General features: G+C 37.6%; 1 protein-coding gene across 2 annotated transcripts; it reads left to right on the top strand.

Annotated features, from left to right (window-relative positions):
- On the top strand, positions 1-19231 carry RAB7A (RAB7A, member RAS oncogene family). 2 transcript variants are annotated; one of them, XM_087954708.1, is made up of 6 exons: positions 1-134; positions 12777-12865; positions 16070-16196; positions 17115-17333; positions 17686-17814; positions 18280-19231. In XM_087954708.1, the coding sequence occupies exons 2-6, from the start codon at positions 12813-12815 to the stop codon at positions 18373-18375; spliced, it is 624 nt and encodes a 207-aa protein (XP_087810834.1). In that variant the 5' UTR covers positions 1-134; positions 12777-12812; the 3' UTR covers positions 18376-19231. The 2 variants fall into 2 exon arrangements, with proteins under 2 accessions (XP_087810834.1, XP_026533764.1); XM_026677979.2 differs by having other exon boundaries at positions 1-130.
- The last annotated feature ends 1152 nt before the right edge of the window (positions 19232-20383 follow it).

Consider the following 20383-nt stretch of genomic DNA (forward strand, 5'->3'; position numbering starts at 1 on the left):
AAGAGGCGGAAGTGAAAGCGGGGAGGGTGTTTGGCCCCATTAAAGCGGAGCCGAAGGGAGCGGAGGGTTGGCGGTCCTGAAGGGTGCGGAGGAACGGTTGCGAGAAAGGCGGGTTTCGTTGTTTTACACGGTGAGTCTGACGGGGCGGGTGGGTCCCCAGAGCGCCGCCAACGCGAGGGTGTCTTCTTGTTGGGCTCGACGTCGGGAGAGTGGCCTAACGGCTTTGCGGGGGGCGCGTTCGCTTAGCCCGCTGGGTTGGAGAACGGGGAGAAGGGCGCGGCTCTGTCGGGGGCGTCCGAGTGTGTGTGTGTGGGGGGGATTCCTTTGTCGCTGTCTTTTTTTCCTCTCTCTCCCCCTCGGCCGCCTTCGCTGACGGGAGGAGGGAGCGGCCGTCAGGGGCCCCGCCCTGTTGGCTTTGGGGCTGGGGAGAAAGGTAGTTCTCCATAGGACCAGTTCAAGGGGAAGGCAGCCGCTTAATAACGATCCGTCTGCGGTGGGCGGGGGGTTGGCTAGGCGAGGAGGCTGCCGGTAGGATGTCCCTGGGAAGAAGCTTGGGGGGGTGGGGTGGCTCCTGTCCTTCCGCCTCTTTCTCCACCACCAGCCTCAGTTTTTTCCGGAACAAAGAAACGTGGATTAGAGGGAACCCCCCTCCCCCTCGTCCGTTGTAAGGGTTGCGTGGTTTGGTTGATCGTAGCTGGTTCCTGGCCCACCACTGGAAAACTGAAAAGGTGAGAGCTGCTGAGCCCTCCCTCCTGCCTGCCTTTGCTGGCTAAACAATAACGCTTCCTGTTCCTGCCCAATTGAAGACTTAATGGAACATGGGATTCGTGGCTTTGGCCCGGCTTCAATTTGTTGTTCGGCAAATACCGAACTTCGATATCTAAACAAGCGGGAGCTTTCTGTGCATTTTTTTTTTTAAATGTCCGAAGCTACTTACCAAGGTATCCGTTCCCTTGCTCCTCTTCTCACTCCATCTCTCAGCTTGAAAATGCCTGTATTGTTCCGAATAAATCGACTTTAAGATCTTTAACTTTGAGTAAATAGAAGTGTCATTCCCCCCCCAGAGATTTAATGCTGCCATCTTAATATGTTTATTGGGATCATTCTACCTGAACCTGGTGCAGTTTTGTATGATTTATATGATCCAGGTTGTGCTGCACAAGAAGCCCTTTTGTGTTGCTTAGACAATACTTTTGAAAGTAAATTCAAGAGCGGAATCAATTGAGCGATTATTGTACAAGGACAGTTGAGCTCAATCTAACACAAAAGAGTTTCCTTTGAGTATAGGGATGGTAGAATCAGTTGGGACTCACAATGTTATCTCACTGATGTAGTTTACTAAGTTAGGGATGGTAAACAAAGCGGTGTCTTTCTGTATTGCCATAAGTATTTAATCTGAATGCTAGACAACAAATGACTCAGGATAAAAGTAGATTTCAAGACTTGACTCATTGATACCCTTGAAGAGAGCTAACCTTATCTTGGGTGCTGTTGTATATGAGTATGTCATCATACTGAAGAAGCAGTTTCTGCCATATTTAGGAATATTTAGGTATTTAAAGCCTGGCAATTTAAGGCAAATGACAGTAATGGATTGGGCCACTAAATTGATTTTACTGTGATAATTGCATATCACAATGAAAGCTAAGCAATACATTTAACTATTCTAAAATATTTCTGGCCTCAAAGAAATATATAGTCTAGATATCTGATTTAGATTGTGTGCAGCTCAAAATAATTTCCTTTTTTATTAAGTTACTGGGTAGTAAAATTAACCGATATTAAATGGAATCCATGTATATTTCCTGTTCTATGTTTTCCCTCCTTAGCTGGGAAGAGCAAGCATGCTGTCTTTCCTTGTGATTGCAGCAGCTGATTAAGCACATGATTTAGTTCATGAGTAGTTAAGTGCAATTTATCTAGGGATTAAATGTCATTGAGTGTTTCTAGAGGAAACTAGTATATACCTATTGCTTTGGAAATTGTGATATAGAAAATAGGCTCTGTAGTAATCAATTTCTGTAAAGGCAGGTTTGTCATATGCTTTCTCTTAAAATTCAGTTAATATAACTGAAAAGAAATAACTTGTAAGACATACATTATTCAAAGTAAATATTTCAATTTGCTCTTAAATGTTTCTTTTTTGCTTATAAGAAATTCTCAAACTTTGTATTACCACCTTTGAAAATGAGAAAGGAATTGGGTAACTTTCTATGAATCATGACAAGGAATGTCTTTGGACATTCTCAGTCATCCAGGTCATAGCTGTCTTAAGTGCTGTTTTCAAAAGGCAGCTGGGCTGTTTTTTCCTTTTTTCCTTTCCTTTTTTCCTTTTGCATCTCTTTAATAGTTCAATTTAAACTCGACAATGTTATTAAATTTTGTAGTATCTGTACTGCCCTCTAGAGCTTGCCCATGAAAAATTAGCAAATTCCAGAATTAAATTTTGACAGCATTCCCAACCCTAACCTGGGCAATGGTTTAAAAAATTATGCCCCTGGCCTCACCCCAATTTCCAGGATCCTAACCCATAGCTTGAGAACTGTTGGTTTATTGTACTGAAAATTGTAGGCAAATAATACAAACATCCCCTACATCCTGATATATAAAGCATAGTTGTTGCTTCAAACCGGTGAAATTTTGAGTAGTGGTGGATCTGTAGGAGACTTGCATCTAATGCTATAGAACGGTTAATGTGAGCAAATCCATAGTAGCTTCTAGACCAATTACAGGGTCTTATGATTCTATGCATATATTTGCAATTGTATTTGGACTATAAATAAAGGTCATCCTTATAGTACCTTCTATTTAAAACAACCCCATGAGATTGGCTGCCCAACATCCAGTAGTTTTTATGGTTAAGGATGGATTAGTATCTGGGTTTACTTGGTATTAATCAGATGGTTTAACCGTTACATTATTCTGGCTCTGAGTTCACCTGTTCAGAAATAATGTAAGTTGAATGTGATTACCAGGAACCAAAATCAGATTTTTCACTGTGGATATTTATAAACTCATTTATAAACATAACTTATTGTTGTGAGTGATTTGAGGCAGTCTGACTACTTGATAAGATTAGCACAATAATGGGGCATCTGGTTGGCAACAAAAATATCCTAAATATAAAAAATATGGATAATTGTTTCCAGTCAATACTGACACTATTGAACCAATCTGATTTGTTGTAAGGCAATGTTCTGTGTTCCTGGACTAATGAAGAGATAGGTTTTTGTGTAGTGGTTAAAGCACCATGCTAGAAACCAGGAGATCTGTGATTTCTAGTCCTCCTTTAGGCATCTAACCAGCTGGATAACTTTGGTCCGACCACTATCTCGGCTTTAGGAAGGAGACAAGTGTCAAACCACTTGTGAAATTTTATTCAGAAAACTGCAGGGACTAGTCCAGGCAATGATCAGGAGCCCCCACTAACTTGAAAGTATCCAAAAAGGTCAGTTACGTTAAAAGTATGTATGGCACAACAAGGTCAGAAGTACGATAATTTTTTTTAAATCTGAGGATAAATGCAGAATTAAATTTCATTGCTACCCACCCATAAATGTTGAACTTGAAGTGCTTATACTGGTATATTATCACTGGTAATATGACTAGGCATGAAAGACAGGTGATTACAGGTGATTCATGAGGTAATAAATGAAGTAACAAATATTTATAAATGATTGAAGCTGTTACAGTAACATGTGAAAGAGTAATAGTGAAGTGTTTTTTGTTTAGAAGTTGAGAAATCAGTGTTGGTTTACAGAGTGATAGTTACTTTTCCTATCACTTAGCAATGTATGTTTCATATCAACTAACAGTGCAATCCATGCTGAGATCAATTTTAGTCATTTCACCATTAATATAGAAGCAATATTAATAGTGGAATAGGCAATGACACTTTATTGGAATCCTAAGTCCCATCTGTGACAACTAATTTCACAAGTATGATGGAAATCATCAAAATATTCTTTAATTAAAAGATGCTATTGCTGAACTTTCATAAAAATGAATTATGACTAGTCCACAGTAATAGGCAAAGTTAGTAGTGGCCTTGTCTGTTAAGATGGTTTTCTTTCCCAAATGCTCATGTGCTCCACCTCTGCCTTCAAGTCAGTCTTGGCAACTGCCTGAACAAGTCCCTGCAGTTTTCTTGAGAACATTCTCAGAAGTGGTTTCCTAGGGTTATAGAATGAGAATGAGTGATAGTCCAAAGTCACATAACTGGTTTTATACTTAAAACTCAAGGTCTCACGATGTCTAGCCTGATAACCATTACTCCAAACTGACTCTCATTATTGGTTTATAATACTTTATTCTGTATTAGACAAATCCCTCATCCACTTAATTCTTCCACATTGCCATTTTAATTACTCTCTCCTTTAAAAGTTATTTCTGTATCTTGCTCAGTTGCCAGATAATAGCTAGAGACACATTACACCAAGTAATGCAATTTGTTTTGATGGTTGTTTACTATGATGTATTTACAGAGCTGCTCTCTATGATTTATCAGATCCCCTATCAAATTTGGAGCAATATTGAAGTTATAACTCACAAATTTCAGTGTGCGTATATATGGTGGGGAGTGAATAGTTGGCTAAAATTGAATATATAAAAACCATTATGTGTCTGTGTTCCTCTTTCATATCTTAGCCTCTGCCAGCATTACTAAAAAAATTGGCTTTATCAATCACATTTATACGACCAGTTATCTCACATAAAGTGACTCAGGGTGGATACAACAATTGAATAAAACAACAGATAAAACCAATTATAAAAGTCATAATTAAAATGATATTATCAACACATTTAAAATATACAAATTACACAGAGCAATATCAATCATAGTTGAGCCATCTAAGAATTTCTCTTATTTTCCATTGACTGGAGTCTTATAACCAAGACTTGAGGGAATTCCTAAACAAAAAGCTAGCCTAACTTTGGTGGTGGTGGGGATGTCCCATAAGGCATAGCAGAGAAGGCCCATCTTTTAGGACCTACCAAATGCAACTCCCTGACCAATAAAACCCTGAGCATGCCTTCTCTGCCTGATTTAATGGAATGGAATGCAATACCATCAGCCCTCTTAAGCTTGAATGCACAATTGCAACATACTTTTTGAGCAGGAGTTGTGAATCTGGAGGATCCCCAGATTGCATGCTGGATCTTCTGGGGCAGTGCCTTCCCATCTAGCACCAAAGATGGTATAATCCTTGTAGGAACCATCCAGTCTTGACAGGGCTCAACTGAAGACTGTTGTACCTGATTCAGATCATTTAGTTTCAGATACACTTGTATACTGTTAGGCATCTCTTTTGAGTGAATTAATATAGAAATCTTGCAGGATTCCATTTAAGAAAGCCCTAGTTTATGCCTATGTCATTTGTTTTTAATGTTTTATTCTTTTTCCAATTTAAGTTATCCCAGGTTTCTATAATCTCTGATATTTGATCATACTCATTGAAATTGTAATTTATAATGTATGGAAGATTCAAGGTTAAGAGGGCTGATGGTATTCCTTGGAAGATAACTGAATGCATTAAGTGCCAATTAATTCCTTTTTTTAAACTTCACTCTAGAATATGATTCAATTTATGTTGACACCATAAATAGCTGTGGTAGGCAGGCAGTGAGATATTCAGAAGTGGATTTTAGACAAATAGAGGTAATAATTATGGCATTCATGCCAATTATATTTCAGTTTTCTTGGGTGCTCTTGATCACAGCTTTGGTTCAGTTATAAACGCAAAGTGGAAAATGAAGCTTCTGCCAGCATAGCTATTTGAGATGCATGGTGAAATTACTTCAAGCAGACCAATTGCATTCTCTAAATATTAATATTTAAGGAGTGTAAGCATCCCTTTAAATAAAAATACAGGCAACGTATAGAGAACATAAATTCTTGCTAGTGTTACTTAGAATTGGAACATTTACTGTTTGAGCATTGTTTAAGCATTGTGCACTGATGCTCAGCAGTTAAGTAAGCTGTCTAAAATATAGGAAAAATTTCTAGTTAGAGAGAAAGTTGTAATCTAACACTTTTGAAATGCACCAGTCAGAAAAGATTTTCACTCGCTAACATTTCCCTACTTTTCAGTTTAGCATTGCTGATGAGTTTTTCAAATATTTAAACTCAGCATATAGAGAGCTGGTTCAGGGAGCTGTACTAGATAACTCACATTTGTGTACTGGAAGGTTAAGCTAGGCTTTATAACCAAATAGTGTACAGGTAGGTCTCAACTTACAATCACAATTGGGATCAGAATTTCTGTTGCTAAGCGAGTTAATTTTACCTTTGTTGCCATGGTTGTTAAGTGAATATGACTTTGTCCATTTATTTTGCCATTGGAAGTCATCTGGGAAGGTCACAATGGTGATCACATGACTCTGGGACAGTGCAGCCACCATAAATACATGCTGGTTCCCAAGCACCCAAATTTTGATCAGGTGACCATGGGGGGGGGATACTGTTACAATTGTAAGCATGAGGACAAATTGTAAGTTACCTTTATCAGTGCCATTGTAATTTCAAATGCTCACTAACAGTTGAAACTACCTGTATTGAAATAGTATAGCTTTTCATACAGGCATTTTATAGACTTGGTAGTTTTCAGTACAGTAGTTATCTAGCCTGCATATATTTTTGCTGCAAGCATATTTGCTTATGATCTGTTTTTTAATAAAAATGAAAAACTGATGCAGCAGCTTGTTTAAAGCTGCCTGGTGATATCATTGTTGCTGCTTAAGTATGTGCATTTTTGTAAGAGTATTTTGCCAGCATCAAGAATATATAGCTAAGGATGCAGCTGTTTTGGTTTTTTTTAGTGTTGCTTTTAGTGGGTACTTTAAAATGTAACGTGTTCTCAAATCTATTAGTCTAATTGTCATTGTTAGAAGACAAATAATTAAAACCTGGCAAGATTATTCTGTTCAAGTCTTCTGGGGGGAAAAGACTTGAAGGAAAACCTATAAAATTACTAAACATTGTGAAATTTATGGGAGAATATATTTATAACAGGAACAATGACTCCGCAACAAGTATGACTAATTCAGAATCAGTATTTTTGTAATGTAGAACTAGGTAAAAATTACATAGTACTGCCTATTGAGCAAATGGCACACTTTTACCTAACTTAATTGTTGGGTTCATTTAACATATTAGATTAGGCTAAAGTAGAGTTGCTGGATTGTTACGGCTTTGCCATAACAATACAAATTATAAACCATAAGAATTAATAGTTGATAAATAGTGAATACATTGGGGATAAGGAGCACTCTCAGATGCAAATCTGCTTTTTCCAGGGGTCTGCAATTCAAGACGACCACCTCAATCCCTGCTTCTGGTTTCCCCTTATCAACAACATCTCCATCTTCTCTGACTTGATTTCAGCTTGCTTTTCCTCATCCAGACCAGATTCAGATAAAAGTAGTGCTACGTTTCCTTTGGATTAGGTAGTAAGAAGTAATGAGCTAGGCACCATCAATTTACACCAAAATCAGTATTTCCAGTAATTTCATATAGGTTTTGCACACTGTACAGGGAGAAACCTATGGGCATCAAAAATCAGTGTAGATTCAAACATTTCCCCAGTACCATAGGCTGGGTGAGTGTAAAGATAAAAATCAGAACCATTACAAAGCAGGTCTAATTGCATAGAAAGATACCATAGTTGATGATATGAAAGAAGTATTAGAAGATAGATTAATCATTCAACAAAATTGAATCAAAAGTGGAAGTAAAACAAGAGTATGTGGAAGCTAATTGGACCAGAGGGAAAGAATGTATGACAGAGAAGCATTAAAGCACCGTGGAGTTATGCTGAGAAGTATGAAGAAGCATGTTTGGTAGAATGATAAAGTAGTAGAAGTTGTGGATAAGAAGTACTGCTGCAAAACTAAGGGTGAAAGGAAAATCTCTGGGCATAGAGAAAATGATAGTTGCAAACAGAATTAGTATTTTGGAGATTTGTGTGGCAATAATATGAGAGCCAGTTTGGTGTATGGTTAAGGCATTAGGCTAGAAACCAAGAGACTGCAAGTTCTGCTCCTGCTTTAGGCACTAGCTGGCTGGCCTTGGGATAATCACAGCCCTAGGAAGTAGGCAATGGCAAATCACTTCTGAAAAAAGCCTTGCCAAGAAAGCTGCAGGGGCTTGTTTTGGCAGTCTCCAAGATTTAGACACTGTTGGACAGAAGAAAAGAATGTTATAAATCAAAACAAAAGATTGAAAGAAATGCTGTGAACCTTGAAAATTGTAATGATGCAGGTGTATATAGTATAATTGGAGAACTATTAAAATTGAAATGTGGCTTGCGTATGAAGCAAGAAAAATTTGGGGAATGCAGTTTGGGTTTATGCTGGATAAGTATCCACAAACCAGACTGTACCTCTTCAGCACCTGATTAAGATATGTATAACAAACTTATTTTCTCACATTATAAAATCAATATTGAGAAGATGTGGAATAAAGGAAATAGATTGGAATTATGGATTTTTAACTAAAAGGTGGCTGCTGAATATAAGATTGGTATATAACAAAGGAAGTAAATATGTGAGAATAAATAGAATGCTTTAATGATTTGATACTGAATAGATAGTAAAAGAATGTATTTCATGGATTACTTAACATTTATGAATATATAAAATATTTGGTGATGCAAATGTTCTTTATAAGTCAGTCATGCTGCATTTTTGACTGAAAATTCAAATGACATGCTTGGAAAGTTAGATTACATGACTGTAACAAGTATGGATCCCAAAATTATGACTGAGTTGTGCTTGATGGAAAAATTGAATGCATGATTGCAAGTTATATGGTAAATAGCCAAAAGTAGAAATGGGGAAATGAATGGGACAATTTTAAGATGTGCAAATGCTGGATGAAAAGTAGTGGATAGGGTATAGTTTGAGAAAAATCAATGTTTGTTGAAATAAAGGTGGCTGTGTGTAAGAAAGTGCATCTCTCTTCATTATGAGCAGTGGTGGAGCAGTAGTTAGAATTAAGTATTGCAGGCTAATTCTGCCCACTGCCAGCGGTTCGATTCTTATTGGCTCAAAGTTGCCTCAGTCTTCCATCCTTCCGAGGTGGTTAAAAAGAGGACCCAGATTGTTGGGGGCAATATGCTGACTCTATAAACTGCTTAGAAAGGGCTGTAAAAGCTCTGTGAAGCAGAATATAAGTCTAAGGGCTATTTCTTCTGGACTGGAAGGCTCACTCAATGTTCATGCACTAAGGATAGTTGTAAGCTCTCTATGGAAAACTATACAGAATGATTCCTACAAGTTCTTTACAGTCTGGAAATAATTGGAAATAACCATCTTGATCATTCTTGCCAAGCCTATTCCCAGGTAAGTGCTATTTTAAATTACTGTATGAAGCTTATTAATGTTCTTACTGAGGAAGATACAGTTGGTATCATGACTCTCATCCAAGGAACCCATAGAATAAATACTGACTATTTGGCTTCATACTCTTTTTCAGAGAACTAGCAAACCTTAAGTTTAAAATCACACTTCAATAAAAATGAGACCTTATGGAGAAAAGAAATTATGAAGTGCTTTCTCCATGAAGGAAGGAATGTGATTAAGCATTCTGAGCCCACACATGTTGTTGTAATCTGATTTTGCAGACTTGTGCCAAGTACTGTTTCTATGGTTACCTGAGGGAATAGAAATACAGCAATAAAGAAATAGAATTATCAATAAAAGCTTGCTTCATATAGGCAAATACTACAATTCAATTCCTTAACCTCTGTTATCTCCCCTTGGTTATTTTTATCAAAATAGCAAACGGTTCATTAAAGCCCCTACATCATCAGCTGACTAGAATTCAAAATCTCCCAAAAGTTTACTGTTACATGCTAAGGCATGTAGCAAAGTTACTTAGTTGGGAAAATGAACTTACATATAGATAGGTATGCCTTAGAAGAAATAAATCAACAATAGAGTGATACCTTAACATTGCCACAGCAAATTTGAAATATGTAACACTTTAATTTGCGGTACTCTGGTTGAGTATCTTGAGGGTTGAAATCTACATACTGAAAGTTACTAATTGGAAAACATTGATTTACAGCATGAGACTTGAGTAATCAGCCTCCTATGAAATACCATTTTTTGTGTGTCTGAAATAAACCACAACTTCAAAAGGATGCTGTATGGACAAGAGTTATGTATACATGAAATAACAATTGTTAATGTTGGGACATTATATTTGTAATAACTATGCACTGGCTGCTGGCATAGTGCTAACTTTTTATAGATGCTTCAAATTTCATAGGCTATATCAAATGCGCTATTGATAGGCATCATTTTATTTTTTTAAAAACTACTTTTTCATGGTATTTTTAACCAGTTAAATAAGTGTGTTAAAAGTTATAGGAAAGTGCACACTTGATAACATTACATGATGTTTTAGATAACTAATGAAATGTTTAGGAGTGGATAATGTTAGTAGTTCCCAACTGTTGACAGATTAGGAGGAGGAGATTCAGGAGATAATTTCCTGATAAATGATCCCTTTGTTTACCAGTAAAGGAGACTATGTGTAGCTCAGGCTGAAATGGGAAATCCTTGGTGCTCTCTGAGCTTGGTTGTTTTCTTGCAGGGGTTTCACTATCCAAGCTAGATAATATCAGTGCTAGTCATTATGATTTTCAAGGCATCATCGTCATCATTAGAATGAATGTTACCTAGTTGGGTAATGCAAGATCTGCAGGAAAACAATCAGGTCCCTTAGTTGCTGAAGAGTTTGCACCAGAGATGTGCTCTGATCCTCTTCATCTTTGGGGTGCAATTTTTTTAAAAAAAGCTGTTCCAGAAGGCTTTTTTAATTAGATGAGTAGAGTAGAGTAGAATACTTTATTGGCCAAGTGGCCAAAGTGTGATTGAACACATAAGTAGTGATACTGTCTGAAGATAATTTTAAATATTATAATTGATTTTATAATCCTACTATTGTATCCTGTAAGTTTTCCCTTGAAGGAGCTAAGGAGGTAGCATGACTGCAGGATTTGTCTAATGAATGCTTCTATTTTACTGATTGATATCTGCATGCTATTGAAAGTTCTTTTGACTAATTTGTGTTAAAATTACAAAGATTTTTCCCCTGGGTATGTTTAAACACATTCTGCACCAAGCTTAAGCTTTGTAGGTGTGCTCTGTCTGTTATTTTGCTTTGTTATAGTAGCACTTAATCATGTAAGTGTTAATAATTGCAGTTATGCTCTGCTGGTACTGAGTAGCTCCATTGGCATTTGGAAAGCAGTGCTGTCTGCGTGAAAGCTGTGGCTTAAGATCTGAAAGAAAAATTATTTCAATCAAGAGAATGTTAACACATTGAATCCCCACCATTGGAGATAATATGGAGGAAATGAAACCCATGTTAAGTGGTCTTCAAAAATAAGGGCTAGTTTATTGAGCATAGCAAAGATTGTTTTTTTAAATAACTGCTTAATTAGGTTGTGAAATGAATTTCCAAATTCCAAAGACAAAATCTAGAATTATAAGCAGTACAATAAAACCATGATTTACTCAGTGCAACAGACTTTCTTGGAAGGGACTAAATGTCATCGCAATTTTATTTCATTTGTTATTTATATCTCATGCTCATGAGCACCCATGTCCTTCACAGAGGGAGTATTTGAGTACTGCAGTACTGCATTTATCATTTGTGTAATGACATTCATCATACAAATAATGCAATTTGGTTTGCTATGATCAAATGCTGTTTGATTTACTAGAATTTGGGAAATAATGGAACTCTGTACTCTGTTAAAATTTCACTGTATGATTTTGTAGTTATTTGTTCTTCTACTTTCTTGCTGAATTCAACTGTGCCTTAATATTTTTTAAACTACCAGCAACCTTTGAATTTGGGCACTTCCTTTTTTTGGCACGCAATGTTTCCCTGCAGCATTACATCTACCTTAAAAAGCTTGCAATCCATAATGGCATTTCCTTTAATGTTCAACATTTGTGAATCTTACACAGCAGAAGAGCAGAATATCGGTACTAACATGTGTTCACAACTTAAAAGCCTAATAATCATAGTCTTGCTGGACATTTTAAATAAAGCTGCTATTCTGTACTTCGTTGGAATTTCAGTTTGCAGTAGATTGCATAATTATACTTAGACAGTTGCAGAGCAGATGTTTCATGTAACCTCAGAAGTTATGCCTAATGTACAGTTTTTCTGTACTTCATTCTCTTTTCTACTATTTCTCCATATTGGAATTAAGTTTATATTGTAATTTCTTTTTGTCTAGTAAGTGCACTTGAATATTCATCTGAATTCTGCAATAATGTGTGTGTGTGTGTGTGTGTATGTGTGTGTGTGAAAGCTGTAGTAAGCACTTCATTCTTTCACAGAGGAATTTCTGAGACTATTAACCTGAAACTTAATTTTTTTTTTCATAAACCAGCTTTAGGGAGATAACTAAGGCTATTTTTTGTTTAAGCCAAAAAGGAAAACGTTGGAATGCTTTTAAGATGGATAGCATTCAGCATTAGTGAAGTTTCTGGGGAATCTTTCCTTCCTGCTTTTATACTTTATGGGGCACTTAAGTTGAATAGCTAAGCATTCTCTGGATTTGATAAATAGCCAAACAGAGGCTTTTTTGCAATGAAGTGGTTCCATCTTTACATCTGTTTCAAGAAAGCAATATCTAGTACCTAGTTTGCAAGGATATGAAATATTAATATGTTACCTGTATTTTGACTTGTCTGTAAAAGCAAAAGGATTGCAGCACAAGATTTTTATATTGTAATTTCTTTTTGTCTAGTAAGTGCACTTGAATATTCATCTGAATTCTGCAATAATGACTTCTAGAAAGAAAGTATTACTCAAAGTCATCATTCTTGGAGATTCAGGGTAAGTACTAGTATAATAAAATTTTGCCTTGACTAGCATTGCTTAAAAATGGTCAGCAAAAAGAATTACATTACACTAAGCCATACAAACTGCCCAAGATAATATAGAAATTTAAGATTAATATAGAAATTTAAGATTTTCTGCAATTGAAATGTACTGTAATGAAGAATAATGGAAAATCTGTCAGCTTACAAAGTTTTGCAAAAGAAGGGCAGTGAATAATAGCGTAAATATCTAGCCTAACAAAGTACATTAACAAATGTGAAAAAATATGTTAAAAATAATTTCCAGATAAGGTAACAAACCAGTACCAAACATGGGTTGCAATAAATTGTCAAAACATTTCATCTCTGTGATTCTGGCAAAATAGTTCTGATTGCTTAAAGTATAGTGCACGGAGTAAATGCTAGCTTTTTGTCCGTCCATCCCCTTTTTTTAAGCTTTACATAAGTAGATATGACAGACTGTGAGATTTGCATAAAAATAAATCAACAGATTTTTGATAATCTGATCCATAGGATGCTTTATTACATAAGATACTGCAGTATAGAAAAAAAAAACAATTAAAATCCAATGGTTGGCCAGCTCTCAAAGGTAGTTTTCTAGGCATTATTTTATTATCAAATTTAGCACAAGAAGTAACTCTGGATAATGTACATCAAAAGTACAAACAATATCAGTCATATTAAAGGTTTAAAAAACACACACGTGATTCAATCAGCAATGTAACTGCCTCAAAATCATACCAGCTAAAATATAAAATATACTGGTATTAAAATAATACAACCGTGTTTCCCCAAAAATATGACCTACCCCTAAAGTAAGTTCTAGCTTGATTTTTATATGTGCGGCTAATAAAAGCCCTATCTCCAAAATATGCCCTAATTATGACCCCACCCACCCCAGGGTGCATGGGTAAAAATTAAACTAGGGTGGCAATGGGGGGTGGAGCTGCCCTATTACTTACCTTTGGACAGTTGCAGTCAGGCCTCGCACACCCGACACCTGCGTTGCCGACTCATTAGGAGCCTCGGTGGCGCAGTGGTTAGAGTGTGGTACTGCAAGCTACTCTGCAGACAGCTGCCTACAATTTGGCAGATTGAATCTCACCAGGCTCAAGGTTGACTCAGCCTTCCATTCTTCCAAGGTGGGTAAAATGAGGACCCAGATTGTTGGGGCCAATAGGCTGACTGCATAAACAGCTTAGAGAGGGCTGTAAAGCACTATAAAGTGGTATATAAGTCTAGGTGCTATTGCTATTGCCATTTCTTCTACAGCCGGCAAGGCTTTCCTGAAGGCTTCTGCAGCCTATAACAGAGCTCTGGATTGATCCAGAGCTCTGTTATCGGCTGCAGAGGCCTTCAGGAAAGCCTTGCCGGCTGTAGAAGAAGTTTCTGAAGGCCTCTGACAGCAAAAAGGAATCTTGGGGGGGGGGAGGGCAATGCACGCAAGTGAGGTGAGTCAGTACACCACCACCCGAAAATAAGTCCTGGTGCCTTTTTTTGTGGCAAAAAATATAAGACGGTCTTATTTTCAGGGAAACACAGTAGTATATGGAATATAATACTATTAATATATTAATAATATATATAGTATACAAATATAATATTTGTATGCTAGTAAAATAGTGTACAAACTATGAAGTACTAAGTTATATTTGATCATTAATCAGACAAATTACGAACTACTAAATGCATCTTTGAGAGCTGTCTTTCAGCTATTGCGACTGGTTAAAAGAAATCCTGCTTGTGTACTTGAATCTGAGGTCAATAAGCTAGAGATTCAGATAATGTTCCGACAATCTTGAACATCCCTGTAAAAAACATTTGCAACTGAAATAGTCTTGAAATAAATACTGCTAATATGTAATTTTAGATCATTCTTATTTATCAGTAAACAAAGAGGCATCAGGGTTTGCTAATCTCATTAATATAGGCGATGCCATCTGAGCAGCAGCAGCAGCCACTGTAATAAGGCATAATAGCTTATCAAATGGTAATATAGGTAGTCTTTGACTTACAGCCACAATTGAGACCAAAACTTTGGTTGCTCAGTGATGTGGTTAAATGGGTTAAAAATTTTACAAATTTTTGCCATGGTGGCTATGTGAATCACCCCATTTGTTAAGTGAATCATATGGTCATTAAATTAATCCAGCTTTCCCCATTGATTTTCTTCATTAGAAGCCAGCTGGGAAAGTCCTAAATGGAGATCACATGACCCCAGAATGCTACTACCATCACAAATACATGCCAATTGCCAAGCACTCACATTTTGATCACATGACTATAGGGATGCTAAGACAGTCCTAAGTGTGAGGACCAATTGTATGTCACTTTTTTCAGTGCAGTTGTAACTTTGAACAGTTGCTCAATGAGGTCCATTGCTGAAGCCTGCCAAGGAATTTCCCCCTCTCCACATGGAAGTGACAGGAAATCCCTCGGAGCACTGCAGGAACCAGACCTCAACTCCTCTTATCTTCACTTGCAATCTTCCCTGCTGGTTTGTCTATTGACTTCTGAGGAAGCCAGCAGAGAAGATTGCAAATGGCAACCACATGGTTGTGGTTCACTTGGCAACCTGCCATAAATGCAAGCTGGTTGCCAAGCACCCGAAACATGGTCACATATTCACAACGGGATGGCAATCACAAGGGACAACCAGAAGTGCTTTACAGACTATAAAACAGTCTTTCCATGTTCATCATAACTTTGCAAAGTTGTTAAATGGTCAGTTGTAAGTTAGGGACTAGCTGTATGTGGCAAAGTGCTATGTTTCAGTTATAGGAAAGCTGTAACTGAAAGAATCCTTTGATTCCTTTTCTTAATATTACATCTTGCAATCAACAGATGTAGATACGGAATTCAAGTAATAGAATTCATAATTCTCCACTGAGCCGAAGGGAGAATCCAGGATGGGTAGTCTCTTGTCTCAGAGCTTTGCAGACTGAGAATTTTGAATCACTTAGTGATTAAAGTTTATATTTAACATGGTATGACCAGTTACAAGTCCCCTTTTTAGGTAGGTTGTAACTTTGAATGGTTGCTAAGCTGCCAGTCATAAGTCAAGGACTGCCTATATATCAAAAAAGAAAAGGAGATGCATGCAAACTAGCATTTTATCTGCCCAAGATTATAAACTTTGAATATATTATTGAGCTTGTGATATTGTTTCCATGGCTTGAATTCTCTTCTGTTTGCCTAGGGTGGGAAAGACATCTCTTATGAATCAGTATGTCAATAAGAAATTCAGTAATCAATACAAAGCTACAATAGGAGCAGACTTCCTGACCAAGGAGGTGATGGTTGATGACAGATTAGTCACAATGCAGGTAAGACTGTGCTTTTAGCATTTTCTTATAGAAGACTCTTTTTCTGTTTTGCATTAATTAATGTATGCCAACTCTGCTTACATTAATATACAGTAGCAAAGTCTTTCTAATCAGATTAAAGTTACCTTGCAATATGGGCATTGACTTGATAAACTGGCCATTTTCAGATCTTACATAGTTGGTGTCAGTTATTTGATAATGATAAAGATAATGAATCGATTGTCAAATTCTGCTACTCATCTTTTATTATGGGATCTTACTATTGCTGTACTTAATGGATAATATCAGAATTCCCAGTTCAAATATTAATATATCTCATTAGATCACACATCTGGGCCTATTCTATTCTAGAGTGGTTGCAAAGACAACTCAGGAGACATTCTTCCACAACGAATTCCATAGAAAAAAGCGGTAGGGAAGGGGGAAGCTGCTTTGTAACAAAGTGGCAATGGGAGCAGCTGCAAAGAGACCTAATTTCCCAAGGGCTGTTTTCATCCCCAAAGGAAGAGATAAGTTATCTCAGAACCAAAGTATTCAAAAGGAAGTGTGGGTTGACTTTACATTCCTTATTTGTGGCCATAAAGAAATTGGGCTGATATGATTAAAACCTTACTCACGTTGGTTCTAAAATATGAAAGAGGAGATCTGAAGCCAACTTCCTTTGCTACCCTTGCATTTCTAGAAGGAAGCTGACAGCCTCTTTGATATAGGGCTTCTTCATGTGACTGTGAATCTGATTTATTCCCAAGAGTTCTTTGCTATGCAAAAAATGTTTCAAAGACGAGAGGCAAGAACCACGGGGCCACTGTCTATCTGAAGACAGGACTAGGACTGTTCCCACATTTGAAAGCATCAGATTCTCTTTGATTTGAGCAAATGGTCTGCTATTAAGCTACTGTGTTCTTCCCTTCTCTGCAGATATGGGATACAGCAGGGCAGGAGCGGTTTCAGTCTTTGGGAGTCGCCTTCTACAGGGGAGCGGACTGCTGCGTGCTGGTTTTTGATGTAACGGCTCCCAACACATTTAAAACTCTTGATAGCTGGCGAGACGAGTTTCTCATTCAAGCCAGTCCACGAGATCCTGAGAACTTTCCTTTTGTTGTGCTGGGAAACAAGATTGACTTAGAAAATAGACAAGTAAGTAGGACGCTACATCGAACTAGAATCGGAGCAGAAGGGCTCCCCCCCCCCCCCCCAACCACCTCCCAAGGATGGATTGCAAATTAACAACCAGATTTTCAGAGTGGACTTTTTTTTTTTTTTGCAAAATGTGACACCAAAGTGCCTGAATAAAATACCTGCTTTTGAGAATGTAAATAGAATAACATCTCTTTGGAGAGAAGCTTCGGGTGTACAAAAATTTCTCGGTGCTCATGAGCTCTAAAGCTTAGGAAAGAATGTGAAGTCCTTTGCTATTGGTTAATAAACAAAGGGTTGTTGGTTAATAGGAATGTATGAACTTAATGAAATAATCTTCCTGTGTTGCCAGGTTACCACAAAGCGAGCACAGGCCTGGTGCTACAGCAAAAACAATATTCCTTACTTTGAAACCAGTGCGAAGGAGGCCATTAATGTGGAACAAGCTTTCCAGACAATTGCACGAAATGCACTTAAACAGGTGAGCCCTGCGTAGTGCCCTCTGTTGGCAATCAGTTCATATTCCCCTTATAAGATCAAACTTGCCGATGGTTGGCTATAGACCATAACAGCCATTGGTGTGTCTTTTATATATTAGCAGTCCTTCAGTTTACTTTTCCAAATGACCAGCTTATTTGCAATATTTTAACATCCTATTTGGGGGGGATTCTTATGTGGGATCTTTGGTGTCATTAGGATTGGGATTGTTTTAAAAAAGTAGCCGTATGAGCTGCCTTCTGCCTCCCTTAGTACTCACTTAGTGCCGTCCATGGCAGGAAAGGCTTAGCCTTCCTTTTTTACGGACAGTTTGGAGGCAATGTCCATAAGCGTTCCTTGGAAATGATACGAAGTTTGCATGCCTCCTATTCCCAAGGCAGGAAGCTGATCAACTTGAGCAAAATAGTTTTGAGCTGTAGTTGGTGACCGCTGTCCTCTTTCCTGATAGGAAACTGAAGTGGAGCTTTACAATGAATTTCCGGAACCTATCAAGCTAGACAAGAACGACCGAGCGAAGGCTTCTGCGGAGAGCTGTAGCTGCTGAGGGGGGGGTGGGGCTGGAGGGATTAAGCACAGTCCTTCACAAACCGATATCACACTTAGGCCTTCAACCATAAATGGCCCTTCTCCTGTCCTGGGGGAAATAAAGATACCATTTTCAGCGGCCAAAATTGCCCCCCTGACCGTGAACAACTTGTAAACCCATTCATTCCTCCCCACAACTTCATCAGTATCCTTGCATCCCATTACATTTTTATGGTAGCAGACCTTTATCCTCTAGTTATTAAAAAGGAACCTCTTACATTTGGAACTTAAGCTACATCCAGATGTCCCTTGGAAAGAAACTGTGTACAGATACACTGTAACGATTTCCCTTTAATTGTCTTGTGTTTCCCCTGTGAAGGCGGCAGCAGCTGGGAAGGCTGATTACTCATAGTTCATTGCAAGCTCAGCACTCAGTCCCACTAGGTTGAGTTTTGTATGTATCTGTTAATGCTTGTTACTTTTAACTAATCAGATCTTTTTACAGTATCCACATATTATGTAATGGCTTCTTTAGGAAAAAGAATCTTATAGTACATGTTAATATATGCAACCGATTAAATGTATAAATTAGTGTAAAATTCTTGAATTACATGTTTAAGTACTGAAACACAAGCTGTTTAGGAAATGAACAGGACACTTGTGAAATGCAGCGTGCTAGCAGCACAAGTCCAAATAGAGACAGTATTCTGTACAGTAGAAGCAAGAATTATGTAAACATTTTTATTGATTTAAGAGCCAAAAAGCTTCATCTCTTTGAAAAATATTACCTGGCTTATTTGTAGTGAAAAATTTTCAAATGCATGATTTTGCGTGCCGGACTATTGGACTTCAGAAATTAAATACAGTTTTCAAAATGATTGCTTTGTTTCCTTTTAACCCCCTTAACAGTTACTCTACAAATGTGTGAAGAGGAATTTTAATATGAAACGTCCGACTCATACAGATATAGCTCCACCTGGGTAGTGACAGTCACTTTTAATGGCCAAGCGTCCTTTCCTCCTCCTCCTCCTCCCTCTCCTCCTCCTCACATCCCTTGTCTGGATTACATCTAACGTTTACCGTGGCCATTTTGTTCTGCCCTCTTACTTATCCTTGCATTTGTAGTTTTCTTGAATGCAGCATTTCTATATCCCCCCAAAAAAAACAACCACCCTGAGATCTACATTCTAATATGTAGCCAGAACTCTTCTGTAAAGAACACGCCAATAAACTTAACAAGAACAAAAATTCTTGTGCCCTGTTTCTATATTTCTCCTTGTGGAAGCTAGCCAATTTTATGTTTTTATCCAATGTTCACATTATATGATAGTGGCCTGCCAGAGAACAGTTGCTAAGTATAGGTTTTCCACTCATGATTTTGAGAAAGAAACTTACGTGATAAAGGGAGAAACTACTGTATATGACAGAAATGTATAGAGACCATATTTACTATTGAATTAAATTATGTTAGTCAACTGGTCATTGAACGTCATTGACTCAGACTTACCCAATATGTGCTCCCAGATTTACTCCAGAAGTTGATAGGTTCTGGAGAACAAATATGCAAAGGATGTGGGGAAAGGCCAATTCATGTAATAGTGAAAGTCTGCTCCTAACATCAGGTGTAACAAGGATTTTTTTTTCAACAGTTTCAGAGTTATCTATAGAGATTGGAAGCCACATTTCTAAGAGTACAATTGGTTTGTTATATGTCACTTGAGCAGAATTGGGCATTATAAAATGCCATGATCATCAGAGTTTGGAACTATTTCTATTTTTGGGGTCTCCACTTTCCTTAAAAATCTACTGGGGAAGCCACAAATCTGTAGAGCCAGTCTCCACATAGGGCACATGAGCTAAAGAAAAATTGCCTCTGAAGAAGCAATTGCAATAGGGCAATGCCAGTAGATTGCACCATACATTTTAATATGGGTATGTTTTGATTTAACTTTACAAAACAGACCTGACTTTGTTTGATAGGGAGTGCCATTTCAAATGTGGTGTTCAAAATTTCAGATGACCCATAA

The sequence above is a fragment of the Notechis scutatus genome, chromosome 2, assembly GCF_049901735.1.
Source record: "Notechis scutatus isolate UNSWTSFEM ecotype Mainland chromosome 2, rNotScu1.2, whole genome shotgun sequence".
Classification (NCBI taxonomy): Eukaryota; Metazoa; Chordata; class Lepidosauria; order Squamata; family Elapidae; genus Notechis; species Notechis scutatus.

Excerpts from the sequence above, each read along its gene's own strand:
- RAB7A (XM_087954708.1), top strand. The coding sequence starts at position 12,813 with ATGACTTCTAGAAAGAAAGTATTACTCAAAGTCATCATTCTTGGAGAT. Across the intron at positions 12,866-16,069 it reads ATCATTCTTGGAGATTCAGG|GGTGGGAAAGACATCTCTTA; the intron begins GTAAGTACTAGT and ends CTGTTTGCCTAG. Across the intron at positions 16,197-17,114 it reads ACAGATTAGTCACAATGCAG|ATATGGGATACAGCAGGGCA; the intron begins GTAAGACTGTGC and ends CCTTCTCTGCAG.